The 12,565-nt window shown below is 38.6% G+C and overlaps 4 protein-coding genes across 5 annotated transcripts; 3 read left to right on the top strand and 1 right to left on the bottom strand.

The window, feature by feature from the left end:
- The first annotated feature begins 1,002 nt into the window (after positions 1-1,002).
- Positions 1,003-3,604, top strand: LOC122619088 (alpha/beta hydrolase domain-containing protein 17B). Its single transcript, XM_043795798.1, has 6 exons — positions 1,003-1,119; positions 1,236-1,881; positions 1,946-2,125; positions 2,197-2,329; positions 2,636-2,900; positions 3,396-3,604. The coding sequence occupies exons 2-5, from the start codon at positions 1,418-1,420 to the stop codon at positions 2,717-2,719; spliced, it is 861 nt and encodes a 286-aa protein (XP_043651733.1). The 5' UTR covers positions 1,003-1,119; positions 1,236-1,417; the 3' UTR covers positions 2,720-2,900; positions 3,396-3,604.
- LOC122618925 lies at positions 2,877-5,578 on the top strand. Its single transcript, XM_043795518.1, has 2 exons — positions 2,877-2,900; positions 3,452-5,578. Exons 1-2 carry the CDS (start codon positions 2,877-2,879, stop codon positions 5,201-5,203), a joined length of 1,776 nt encoding a protein of 591 aa, XP_043651453.1. The 3' UTR covers positions 5,204-5,578.
- Positions 5,579-6,012: 434 nt separating this feature from the next.
- LOC122620381 lies at positions 6,013-7,047 on the top strand. Its single transcript, XM_043797811.1, has one exon. It carries the CDS (start codon positions 6,013-6,015, stop codon positions 7,045-7,047), a length of 1,035 nt encoding a protein of 344 aa, XP_043653746.1.
- Positions 7,048-7,107: 60 nt separating this feature from the next.
- LOC122620379 lies at positions 7,108-12,553 on the bottom strand. 2 transcript variants are annotated; one of them, XM_043797808.1, is made up of 15 exons: positions 12,213-12,548; positions 12,020-12,152; positions 11,780-11,962; positions 11,510-11,724; positions 11,358-11,455; positions 10,461-11,305; positions 9,698-10,406; positions 9,523-9,642; positions 9,050-9,459; positions 8,669-8,980; positions 8,244-8,615; positions 7,931-8,184; positions 7,692-7,874; positions 7,379-7,642; positions 7,108-7,323 (listed from the first exon to the last, which is right to left on the bottom strand). In XM_043797808.1, exons 1-15 carry the CDS (start codon positions 12,534-12,536, stop codon positions 7,108-7,110), a joined length of 4,638 nt encoding a protein of 1,545 aa, XP_043653743.1. In that variant the 5' UTR covers positions 12,537-12,548. The 2 variants fall into 2 exon arrangements, with proteins under 2 accessions (XP_043653743.1, XP_043653745.1); XM_043797810.1 differs by lacking the exons at positions 7,108-7,323; positions 7,379-7,642; positions 7,692-7,874; positions 7,931-8,184; positions 8,244-8,615 and having other exon boundaries at positions 8,890-8,973; positions 12,213-12,553.
- Positions 12,554-12,565: the final 12 nt, after the last annotated feature.

Genomic DNA, 12,565 nt, shown 5'->3' with positions numbered 1-12,565 from the left:
GGCACATTGGGCTAATTTAAATATGTTTGCCCTTTAAAAAAGGTATTTCTGTGCTTAATACAATCCTATTAGGTCACATATTATTACTTACCCTCTAAAAAGGAAAGTATCTTTCTAAAAACGGTTTCCCCCGTCTTAAATACTTTAAATAGTAACATAGAAGTAACTTATTCAAAATTCGGAAAGTCTCTTCTGCTAGGACCCTCTAATAATTACTTAAAGATTTAGTTTATATATGGACCTCTTCCTGCAGCAGAACCAGACCTGGCAAACCAGGTTTCTTCTAATGAACCCGGGTGAACTCCATTTAGAGCAGGTTTAATAGATCCTTGTTGCAATTAAAGTGTAAATATTGGAAATCCTTTTGGTTAGCACTACTATCATTCAGTTAAAAAAGTAGTTATGTGCTTACAACTAAAAAATGTATTTATGTAATCATATAATAAACATTAACACCTATGTATGTACATACATATGTACATACCTGGATCCTGGTAATTGGCATCATTTTGGATTTACAAACTGTGCACCTATATTGTTTCAGATTATGTAGAATTAGATTTAATGTGCGATTGGTTTGCGCACTCTCAATGTACTACGTTTCATTTCTTACATTATTAAGGATTTAAAATATAATTTCAGAATGTTGTGATCCGCGTCGATTTCAGAGCAACTTTTTTCAGATATCGAAAGTCGATAGGCAATCGGTTTGTCCCGGTTGAATGATCAATAATTACTAGATCAAAGTTCAAGCATGCCAAAATTAGTATAATTCAAATTTTAAAAAACTATTTTGATTTGCAGACACATTTTATGACATCATCTCAAGGCTCAAATCATCGCTCTAATAAAGTAAACGCATACGATAAATTAATTATTATTTGAAATATTTTTGTTTAACTATACCTTAAGACTTTCATATATTTATGAATAAATATTTTCCTCGTTCCGTTTCCAGTTCGGTCCCTGATAAAAACAAAGATTCGATTCGCTGGTCTTTTGCACTCGCTGAGCAGGCGGTCACACTGTAAATACCGAAAGCGCCGTTGTTTTTTAGGGCGTTTTAGCCACCTTACTTCTTTGTGGTTGTTTGCCTATCTACATTGCCATTTTGTAAATGTGAGTGTACCAAATTTCAGTAAGACAATTTAGCCATTAACCGTTCGATTATGTTGAATTCTGTGTGCGAACTGAGCCCAAAATGTTATGTTTGTCTCGTCACCCGCCTCGCCTAGCCCATTGACCACTTGCACGTCCACGGATAGATGATATAGACGCGAATTGGCCCGAACCCGAAGTCTGAACCCAAAACTCCGTTAGTCCTTTGTTGATGGTAATCGTGCATTGGAGGAGAGAAATCGAAATCAAAATCGAAATCGTTAGCATTCCGTAGAGGCATTCGAGGCACGGAGCGAGCATGTTCAGTATCAGCGAGCTCTGTTGCATGTTTTGCTGCCCCCCGTGTCCGGGTCCCATTGCGGCCAAGTTGGCCTTCCAGCCGCCGGAGCCCACGTACAAATTGACCCCGGCGGACGATACCAATATCCGGTATAACCTGCAGTTGTTCGACCGCGCCGAATGGCAGTACTCCGAACGTGAGAAATCAAAAGTGGAAGCCTTCTTTACGCGCACCTCGCGTGGCAACCTGATCACCTGCATTTATGTCAGGTGCAGCAAGAATGCCAAGTACACGCTGCTCTTCTCCCACGGGAATGCAGTGGATTTGGGCCAGATGAGCAGTTTCTACCTAACACTGGGCTCCCAGATCAATTGCAACATCTTTGGGTACGACTACTCCGGCTACGGAATGAGTGGCGGCAAGCCCTCCGAGAAGAATCTGTATGCGGACATAGAGGCAGCCTGGCAGGCGATGAGAACCAGGTGAGCACATCTAATTTACCCCATTGATTCCGATTTGCTAACCCTTCATGTACACTTAAACCAGATTCAACATCAGCCCGGAGACAATCATCTTGTATGGGCAGAGCATTGGCACTGTGCCCACTGTGGACCTGGCCTCGCGTCACGAGGTCGGCGCTGTGATACTCCATTCGCCGCTGATGTCCGGCCTAAGGGTCGTCTTTAGGAACACAAAGAGAACCTGGTTCTTTGACGCCTTCCCCAGGTAAGATAATTTGCGATAATTCGCTGATTTGCGATCGTAACCAATTCTGATGTTATCGGATTTCCACGCAGCATTGATAAGGTGGCTAAGGTGAAGGCTCCGGTTCTGGTTATCCACGGCACCGATGATGAGGTCATTGACTTTTCCCATGGCATCGGAATCTACGAGCGGTGTCCTAAGACTGTCGAGCCGTTTTGGGTGGAGGTAATTACTCTTGATTGATTACCTGCCTAGAGCAGGTTATGCACTTGTTAATTAGCATTGTAACCGGAATAATTATTGCTTTTATTCATTTATAATAGTCTAGCATTTTACCTGATATCGATTGTGTCTCGTATCGAGCTTAAAGCTTTCATAAACATTAAAATTAGCCATGGGATCTCGTCGTTGCAATGCAAAACATAACATAACCGCAATGTGATCTCATCGTATCGATTTTTATTTATTTATTTAATGATATGACTTGAAACTTCGCCCAATTTACAAACTCATGAATAACTTTGATTTCAGGGTGCTGGGCATAATGATGTGGAACTGCATCCGCATTATTACGAGCGACTGCGCAAGTTTCTTTCGGTGGAACTCGTCAAATGACAATTAAAGAATAATGTGGACGGAGGCGTTAGCGACACTACATCGGGTGTAATATCTAATTCAAACCCTGCCGCCGGTAGTACGTCCCTAAGTTCAAAACACCCAAACCCTGCCCCTGCAGCAGGAAGCGAAACAAGTAAAAAGAATGTGGAAACAAATGTCAAACGGATTGAAAACGATGGTTTGTAATTAACTATAAGTATTGCAATGTAATTATTTAACCAGCTGCATCAATACATTCGAGAATTGCATTTTAACAAAGATTATAATTAAATAGTTGTCAGGAGACTTGCACCAAGATCGATCCCCATTCTTACAGCATTGTGATCCTGGTCCCCGTATTAATTGAATAAGCATAGGTCATCTTATATCATCTTATACTTAACCATATTGGTAGGCAAATTAAACACGTAACCGCATTAAGTTCTAAAACGATCTATAAGCAATATGCTTCAGTAATATGGTTTTAAAATGTAAGGACAAAAAGTTTGAATAAAGTAATTTTTGATACTTTGAAAGTAACCCGTTTTCTACTTGCAACAACTTTATTGTTTGGCTTCAGCGCTTTTAGGAAAAACAGTGAATATATTTTTGCTATTTTTAATTTATAACTTTCTCTCTCATTTCTAATCAGCTACGTGATAACATTTAATGTGTGTGTTCGCTCTTCTTACAGGTGCCTCAAATTCCAGCCAGAGTTCTACTAAAGCTCTCGAGCAGAAGTTTCTTTAGCAAAAACAGTCGGGCTCGTATTCAAAAGCCCAACCCTTCTCACCACAGTTCCCAAGCAGGGAATTATCAAGCAAATCGTGCGGAAACAGACATAGCAAACAAAATAGGAAAGAAGACCCCCCACCATTAACTGATACAAAGTCGAACGGCTTTTTCGTTTCTCGATTAAAACAACCAAATATTGCTCCAACACTTCCAGTACTCTCTCCACATTCACCACTGAATGCTAATATACATCTAAATAGCCAGCATACCCAACTTTCCGGTCGATATCTAAATAACAAAGTGTCCCAACAACTCGACGCTGAAAGTATAAAAAGAGTGGCATCTAACAGATCTCTAAAGGACTGTCAAAACGTCTTATCCATTTCATCAACTCTAATATGCAACTGCGAGAAAGGCCACAAATCGAATGGTTCAGAATCGGAAACAACTGAAGAAATCAAAATTAAGCTGAGTTCAGATACTGGTAACAAGTCTACCATTAGTAAATTCAAAGACCCAAAACTATCATCAGCATCGGAAAAAAACACATTAGATAATTCAAACGAGGGGTGCTTGCAATTGAAAAGTGTAATTGGAAAGGATACAAAATCGCTGTCCCCGAGACTGACGTTACACAAGAGTGGTTTTCAACAAGCCATCATAATTTCGGACGACAGTGAGATCACGAAGTCTTCTCGATTAGATTCCCAAAAGACACGGCATCTCTCCAGTAATTCAGACAATCAATTTTATCGACAGCTTACCCATAAAATTAGCAAATCGGAGCAAACTTCCCCCAACAACTTGGAGCTAGACAAAGCTAACTTTCTTTATGATACAAACAATAGGAGTACGGGCTGTTTGGTGTATCCTTCGGATCCATGGATAAAGAATTCGCACATTAAGAACAGCTTGTCCCCCAAAATGGAAAAGTATTCAAACAACATGCATCACAATATTGATCCGTGGGTCAAGAGACAAACAGACGCTGCTGTGGAAGTCTCACGGCTTCCCAAGAAAAATATCTACCGCGAGAAATCCCTTTCTTCCATAAACAACAAATTAATTTCGACCAGAACTGAGAAATCAAAGTGTGCAAAGCCGCAGTTGAAGCATTCTAAAACGGAGCAGGACGACGATCAAGTATTTTTAAATGAACCAGGATTGCTTTTTGCTCCATTCTCTCCACAATATCGCAATACGCCGCATAAAATTTGGTCACTCGACCAGCCTTCTAATGATCTGAGAGCCAACATTCAAAGCAAGTCAGCTAGTTTTTTACCGGACAAGGTAAAGGAGATAACCAGTCCATTGCCGAACCATGTTAGAAAATCTGTACAACAAAACCATAGTAATTTGCTTTGTCCAAACGATCAAGCAAGATCATTGCTTCAAGTAGAGAAATTGCATTCTAGACATAGCTCCCTATCGATTCCCACTCAATCCAAGGAGGAACTCCCCCTGAATATCCGCCGACTGTCCGAGCAGATCCGTGAACCGCCTTTGGAGAAGAACATCTCTCTGTCCCTCAGCGATCGTAACGTTAGTAAAATTCCCACATCTGATGGTGTGGCTGAGGCTCACCTGGTTGCTCCTCACAAGACGGATAAATTTTATGTGAGTAGGGATGCCGCAGTGCAGAGTACCAGCCACCTTGAAGACTTTATATCCCTTAAACGAGTCCCCAAAGATTCCACAACTGTTAATAATGTAAACCCCTTTACGAGTACTTATAAGCCTGATCCACTTTTAGAAACCACCTGTTAAACCCATTTGCTAGGAAGCCGATATTAAAGTGTCTCTGCATAGCTCATTCATAGGTCATGAAAATATACAAAATATAAAACCACAAGAAAGCATACATATATGTCTTATATATCAATCGAATCTAAATATGATTAATAAACAAGTAATAAATAATATTTTTAGTAGTACCTTAAGTTTGAAATTTTTACAGTGATTTTGCATTTATATTAAGTAACACTATAATGCCCTGCCAACAATATGGGGCTGAGTTCTAGGCTTAACTACATTCGCAAGCATATATATGTGTGTAATAGTGTATTTTTTCCTCATTTTATTGTCATTTTACATATTTGTTGTAATACATTTTATAGTAATAAAATCTTTATAAAGAGCTAAGTAATGCATCTAGTTATTTTCTATTGGCCAGCTATGGGATGTTTAAAAAGTTTCCAACTATTCAAGTTATAAAAAAATATTCCGCTTTCTCTGCTGTTTGCTTAGTTTATATTATATAACCGCAACAAATTCGTTTATATTTATACTCTTCCGGAGAAACTTTTATACAATTGGGTGGTTTTATGAACGTATTAATTCGACAACCCACGCAAGTCAAGCCTCTATTAATTGCATTCGATTTGACTTTCACCAAAAATAAGCAAATAAAGCTCGTTTTGGATAAGGCCCATACATAGTTGGGATTCGTTGACATAATCCAAGCAATTCAGAGTGTGTTTATGTAATCGGGAATCCATATAAAGTCCGTATGCAAAGCGGATTAAAGACAGTTGTTGATAGTCTCTTGTGAATACATTTGTGCACTTTATAAGAAAATGCTTGGGATAAGAGTGCTTGTGGCGTATAATATACTTTTATATGGAAGTTTCCATGGAGAGTGTGCTGCCATACATAAAGATAATACATTTAACTCAACAGATGAAGCTACAAAAAACTCCCTTATTCAAGCTCAATCAATTGGGAGAATCGTCAACCGCTCAAGTCAGAAAGAAATGAATCAAAACATCCTGACACCGCCAAGTTATATAGGTGATATAACTCGCACATCGTCTGCTGATCAAGAAAACCCCTGTCCCCTTGATTTACCCCAAAAAAATGCTGCTTCAGACCCGCAGATCAATGGAAACCCATCAGCCACGCATACAAAGTACGGATCACAAATAAACACACAGTCCACATACTCAGCCGATTTTCAATTGCAAATACAAAACCCACGTCCAGTTCAGCACATACATTACCATTACATTGTGCCCAATACGACACCAAAACCGACCATAAGTTATGTGGAATCAAATTTCAACGCCCACAATGCCAATTCAGAAGGTCAAGTCTACTCGTCAATCGACCCTCGGCCATCACATATCATTGGAAACAATCTGCAGCATAGCATCAATCGGGAAGTTGTGCCAGTCAACCCTTTATACTCAGCGGTGGATAATAATGGATTCCTTTACGATTCCCCGGATGAGCACCAGGGTCAGGCATCTGAGAATACATCGGTGTACGAATTCAGAGATCCTGGCGAGACTTTGAAGGATGACCTCCAAGGGGAGGCTTTAGTGAAAACCAGTTCGGAGATAGCCATAAACCCGCCAATTTCAAACCATCAAGTAGACGTAGTTAGCTCAATTCCGAATCAGACGGAAGTTTACTTTATTAAGTACTACGATGACCTTAAAAAAACAAATACTTCACCTGAATCCCAGACCAAAAATGATACTTCAAGTGAGGTTTCAGACGGCAGTGGCTTAATAGACATTAGGTACGGCGTTTCTGAAATTCTGGATAGTCAAATAGAGACTACCACTCCATACAATGAATACTCAGCATACAACGTTCCACTGAATTAGCATATAACTTGCGTATGTAAATTATTGAAAATTTAATAAAATAAGCTACGATTATAATCCTTAGGTCTGATTTGCTTTAATTTGTTCCTGTTGCGCTGCGAGTTTAACAAAGGAACTCTCCAAATGGTTTCCGTGGTCGATGTTGATGCAAGGAACATTCCTTGGAGGAACCACTGAGAGATCTGCTGCCTTAAGAACCTCCATTTTATCAGCGTAAACTCTGGAGAATTCATTAGAGTGGATATATCGAGGATGTGACAGCGCCCTGACTTCGTTCTAAAGAAATATGTTTAGTATGCTACTAAAATTAAATAATATTAGTAATAAGTACCTCCGCTGTGATTCCCACAAACTGAGACAATGGATGATAGCTCATGAATTCAAAGTTCGAGTTTATAGTTTGCACAAAGAATCCTTTCACGCAATACTGATAGTTGTCCGGGATGTCGACTACTCCGCCCACTGGCGAACTCAATGTCCTATAAGCCACCTGCGAGTTCCTCAGGCATTCCACAAACTCTTCGGCCGCCATATCATCGGCATTACTTTCAGTGGCTTGCTCAACATTCTGAACAGGATCCAAGACCTGACTCATCTGCAAGGAAGGACACGTCATTTTCTATAAAGAAACATTTGTTAATTACCATTTTGGTCAGGGAACTTTTGCTCTCCTCCAACACTTCTAGGATAAACAGATGGCTCTCCTCGTCGTCGGACTTCTCGTCCTTGAAGAGACCATTCTCGTGCAGTGGAGCAAAGGCTAGCATTAGATTATTTTGTAGATCCTGGCCACCATGAAGTCGGCAACTTGAACTGGACTCCCTTTTCTAAACAAATCTTCTTATATATACAAAATGTAAATGTTATAGTCTAGTTCACTTACATCACAGGAGCATTCGGGTGTTTCACTGTTTTGAGAAATGCAATCCCAATCGGAACTAGCTTCTATGAGGTCCTTCGCCTTCGGTCGGAAGCACTTACACCAACAGGCAAAGGGATATATGATGAAGAAGAAACAGTTGACCAAGAAGATCCTTATGCAGGAAGTGCATTCGTATTTCCTGCCAGGCTGCACTGTATCGAAGCCACAACGACCTATGCAAGTAATGCAGATGCCAAAGATGGCTTTTAAAAGTCCTGTAAAAGCAAGGATATATTTTAGATTGAGTTAAGATTGGGCCTTATAATATGTTTACCCAACAAAAACAGCAAGAACAAAATGAGCAATGTAATGGCTATGACTTTACAGGTGAGATTGCAAGTGATCTCCTCATTTCGATCGCTACAAACATCCTTGATGCACACATCATTCGGCTCGTTGCCAGGTGGACAGTTGTAGATGAGTCCAGCCTCCTTTTCGGACTTGGGATCCATTCTTACACAGGCATTGTAGTTTATGAAAGTTTCCAGCTTTCCAATGCAGTGACATCGACAACGCCAAACACAAAAGCACCTCGAGTGGCATTTAATTTCCATAGTTCTTTTGGCCACAACTCCTACTTTTGGGTCAACGGGTTTCCGCAGATTCATATCACTCTCATCGTAGTCTGTACTGGCCTTAACCATCACTTGAAAGTTAAGATAACACTTAACGAAAGCTAAAACTATATTTCAAACCTACCATCACAGCTGTATTTCTTGTTTTTCTTCGAGCCCACTATCAAGGGCACCAAAAAAGTGACGGTTTGCCCAATATCCGGTTGTAATAATCTTCTTTCATTGTTCGATGCAGATCCACTTTTTAAAATGTCGCAATTGCAAACAAATATTGTAAATTCCTGTGCCTCAAATCCCTTGTTTATAACATCGATCGAAATTTGAAGTGCATCTTTTGTGGTTGCATCGGTTACGATTCTTGATATTTTCACCATATGCTGATTGCGCATCACAAGGGCATTTTCCCGAAAAGGTATCTTCACTTTTATACTAAATTCTACATAAATAAATTGTTACTTTAAACCAGTTCAAATCATATATTTTCTAGTGTTATTAGGATTACCACCTGGTACTTTTTCTTCCCGAATATTTAGGCATAGGGTTTCATCCTTATGTGGGCAGTTATCCAGCGCATTCATAGAAACTGGAAAATATCCCAATCCTTTGATGCTTCTACTTGCCAAGCCCTTAATACTTTCTTCATTTTGAATCTTTAAGTTGCAAGAGTTTTTTATTTCCCGAATCGATACGTCCTTATTCGATTCATCGAGCAGAACACTATTTCCAATGTTTTTCTGTAGATCTTTTAAGGTAATCGCATGTCGTTTTCTAGCAAATGTATTCTCATTTTCATTAGGAACAGCTAGATTTCGATTAGAAAAGCCTGTTGACTTTTCCAGGCGAAGCATATCGATGTGGGAAGTAAACACGGCCGAAAAGTCAGCATTTGCAAATATGCCTGATACACTATCAAGACTAGTTCATAGATCAATAATTGTATTAAGTTAATAAGTTAATAAAACTATAAGTTTAACTTACGTCACTATCGGAACCACCAGCCACCACGTGTTGTGACGCCTTCTAAAAACACGTAGCTTGGTGGTTAAAAATGGAACTGGATTTTTCATATTAAAGACCGTATAGCTCCATTCCTCTAAACTAAAGAACAAAATTATTAATGATCAACGAGTAAGTATTACTTCTAAACTATTACCTTTCGTTTAAAGCTCTTGACAACTTAGAGGATTCGCAACTGCACACTTTTGGGTTGGTAACACAGCCGCAGGATGCGGAGTCCAGGCTGCCTTCTGTATACCTACTGCTTGTCTTGCAACTTTCGCACGGTATCATATAGTCGGGTAACCGTCGCTCTTCACTTGCAGAATTTAAGCGTTTGATTTCAGAGGGTAATCCACCAGGCAATGGTTTCCCTCCTGGCTTCTTGTTTTTACCACCACACGTATCGCAAGGAACGGCATCATCAATTTTGGGGTTCCCATTCTCAATTTTACTTTCTAAACTTTTTGGTTCTGCCAAGGCACTACTATATACTGTTCGGGGCTTTTCACCCTTCTTTTTATTCTTGCCCCCACACGTATCACATGGAATCTCCCCATTATCATCCAAGTGCTTCAAGTTCAGCGCTTTCAACGATTCGAGATCGGTATCATATTTTGGATCCAAACGCGAATCTTCACCATTTTCCATATGACGATCTTGAAGCCCACCTCGTTTCATCCTTTTCAGGTTTCTTGAACGTGGAAAGGGCAACGACTTGTAGGAATTGGTATTCGGGTAAGGTAGATATGGATTTATCTTCTGCTTGGAACCAAAGTCCAAATATTTCTGGCTATCAGCCGGCTTAAAGTAATCCAAATGCAAATCATTTGCGGCATTCAAACTATTTCTGACCTCAAAGTTGTCTGAAATTTTAAAATTTTCGGATTCTCCTTGAGTGTAATAGAATTTAAGCTCACCTGGAAGTTTTTGTTTCATATGACGGTTTACAATAGAATCCAGATTTTCGTCTCCAAGGTTTCTATGGCTCCATGAAAAGTCATTAACATTGTTTTCAGGCAAACTTGGATACTCTAATTTTGTATCAAAGTTAAAATTCTGGTACAAATTTCTTTTGGGTGCGTTCAAATTCAAGTTTTCATTGCCACTTTCGAAATCATTTCCAAAGGAAAGGCTATTATCATAAGGCTTTTCCTGTGGAAATCCGTTTGAATCCATATAATTATCTATCTTATTTTCTATCTCACTAGGAAAATCCATAACACTCGATGAACCTTCGACTGGAGTCCTGAAATAATAGGGATCCTTTTCAGCTTCCAATGGCAAATCGAGTTTATCATATTGTCTATTAGATTCTTTAAAGTTTTTCTTTTTATATTTTCTTTCCTGCGGTATATAGTTGTCATCAAAAAATGGCTTATAGTTTTTATTGTGCTTTTTATTTCCCTGTTGAAAATCATAATCTTTAGCAATAGAAGGCGATTTTAAATAATTATTGTCCCTCTCAATTGGAAATTCATGAGTATTTGTTTTCCGATCACCAGATGTTCTTAAATTATATTTTTCATTTTCAATTTCATATGGAACACTTTTCCGACTGGGAAAATGATTATCTACACTTTCATATGGGAAATCTTGTGCATCATTTAGATTTTTGGGAGATGACTTGTACTTATGTCTTTCGTGATCATCTCTGTTGGAAAATTCATTCGATTTAAACATACTTTTCCGTGGTGGTACATAGATTTTATCAAAATCTTCTTTTATCTGTTTCCTTCTAGATTCCTGTGCTATTCGATCATATCTAAGTATAAAATATTTATAAAATTCTTGCGTTTGCAATAGGAAATACTTACAAAAGATAATCGGGCACTGATTCTTCCTCAGATTTTTCGTAATTTGTATACATTTTAAGCTTGCCTTCATTATTTTGTTGCTTGCGGTTTTTTGAGTTCTGAAATAGAAAAATTTTTTAAGCAATTTTTAACTTATTGCTACTTTAAAGTACCTCATAGGAAAATAGTTTATCATTATCCTCTGCGATGTTCAAACTCTTTAAACTTTCTTTTTGATTGTTTTTCCTTTGACTCTTTCTTGAAAAGTCTTCAGACTTCGATTTAGGAATATAGTGATCGTGCCATTTTAGTAAGTTAGGCTTATCTAGTTCTTTACTCTGCGTATCTTTTAATGCGTGTAAAAAATCGTAAGGAGAATCTAGGTAATCTGCAAAAATAACACTTTAAAGCGCATAATTAGGAATCTGAAAGCATACAACTACTTTTTGTTACAGCAGTATCCAAAACTTGAACAAGTCCTAAGCTTGAAAGGTCCTTTTGCTGTTGATCACTGATTCTTTTATCCCTGCGACGAGATTTTATGTTTTTCTTCTGCCTCTTTGTACCGAAAATGTTTGAAATAATTGATTTTCCTGCGGCATAGAGTGGAAAGTGGTTTCTTTTCACTAAAATAAAACATTATATAACAAAAATATCACAAATAGTGCAAATTAATCACTCACATCTGGTTGTATTATCCAACTCCTGCCTTTTTATATTCGTTTCAAGTTGACCTTCATTAGTCGGACAGGATGGGGAACCACTATTATTGACTTCTTCTGTGGGCTTCATGTTTATTTTCTCATTATCTATTGACTAAGGTAAAAGTGCAACACTTGTTATTACTTTAAATTACTGGCAATAAAATGTACTGACTTTTAGAAACCGAAGAGGGTACATTACAACAGGTTCACCCCTGCTAACCACAATCAGATAGGGAGATATTATTTTGAAAGTGCTTCCTTTCGAGGGATCAAAGACCTTATCGACCACCCAAAACTTTTCCGTGTTTTCCAAATCGAAGCTTGGGTTCATGTGAATATTGACAATCAATTGCGTCTCGCAAGATTTGTTTGAATTGTTTTCGGGGCATTTTATGAGAATGGCGTTCATACTATCGGGCATTTCACTTTTAGCTACAGGAATCAGTAGATTAATTAAAAATCCATGTAGTAGAGCAGCAGCAATTCGCCTTTTCATTTTATCAATATTTGTAGGTTTTTTTATTA

This window comes from Drosophila teissieri, chromosome 3R, assembly GCF_016746235.2.
Source record: "Drosophila teissieri strain GT53w chromosome 3R, Prin_Dtei_1.1, whole genome shotgun sequence".
NCBI classification, from domain to species: Eukaryota; Metazoa; Arthropoda; class Insecta; order Diptera; family Drosophilidae; genus Drosophila; species Drosophila teissieri.
Note: the sequence above shows the minus strand (reverse complement) of the source record. Positions and strands in the feature narration are given on the sequence as shown.

Coding starts and splice junctions, on each gene's coding strand:
- LOC122618925 (XM_043795518.1), top strand. CDS start 2,877: ATGTCAAACGGATTGAAAACGATG. Junction 2,901..3,451: donor CAAACGGATTGAAAACGATG/GTTTGTAATTAA, acceptor AAGTTTCTTTAG/CAAAAACAGTCGGGCTCGTA.
- LOC122620381 (XM_043797811.1), top strand. CDS start 6,013: ATGCTTGGGATAAGAGTGCTTGTGGCGTATAATATACTTTTATATGGA.
- LOC122619088 (XM_043795798.1), top strand. CDS start 1,418: ATGTTCAGTATCAGCGAGCTCTGTTGCATGTTTTGCTGCCCCCCGTGT. Junction 1,882..1,945: donor TGGCAGGCGATGAGAACCAG/GTGAGCACATCT, acceptor CACTTAAACCAG/ATTCAACATCAGCCCGGAGA. Junction 2,330..2,635: donor TCGAGCCGTTTTGGGTGGAG/GTAATTACTCTT, acceptor CTTTGATTTCAG/GGTGCTGGGCATAATGATGT.
- LOC122620379 (XM_043797808.1), bottom strand. CDS start 12,536: ATGAAAAGGCGAATTGCTGCTGCTCTACTACATGGATTTTTAATTAAT. Junction 8,981..9,049: donor TCGGGAAGAAAAAGTACCAG/GTGGTAATCCTA, acceptor TTATTTATGTAG/AATTTAGTATAAAAGTGAAG. Junction 7,875..7,930: donor CACCCGAATGCTCCTGTGAT/GTAAGTGAACTA, acceptor AGATTTGTTTAG/AAAAGGGAGTCCAGTTCAAG.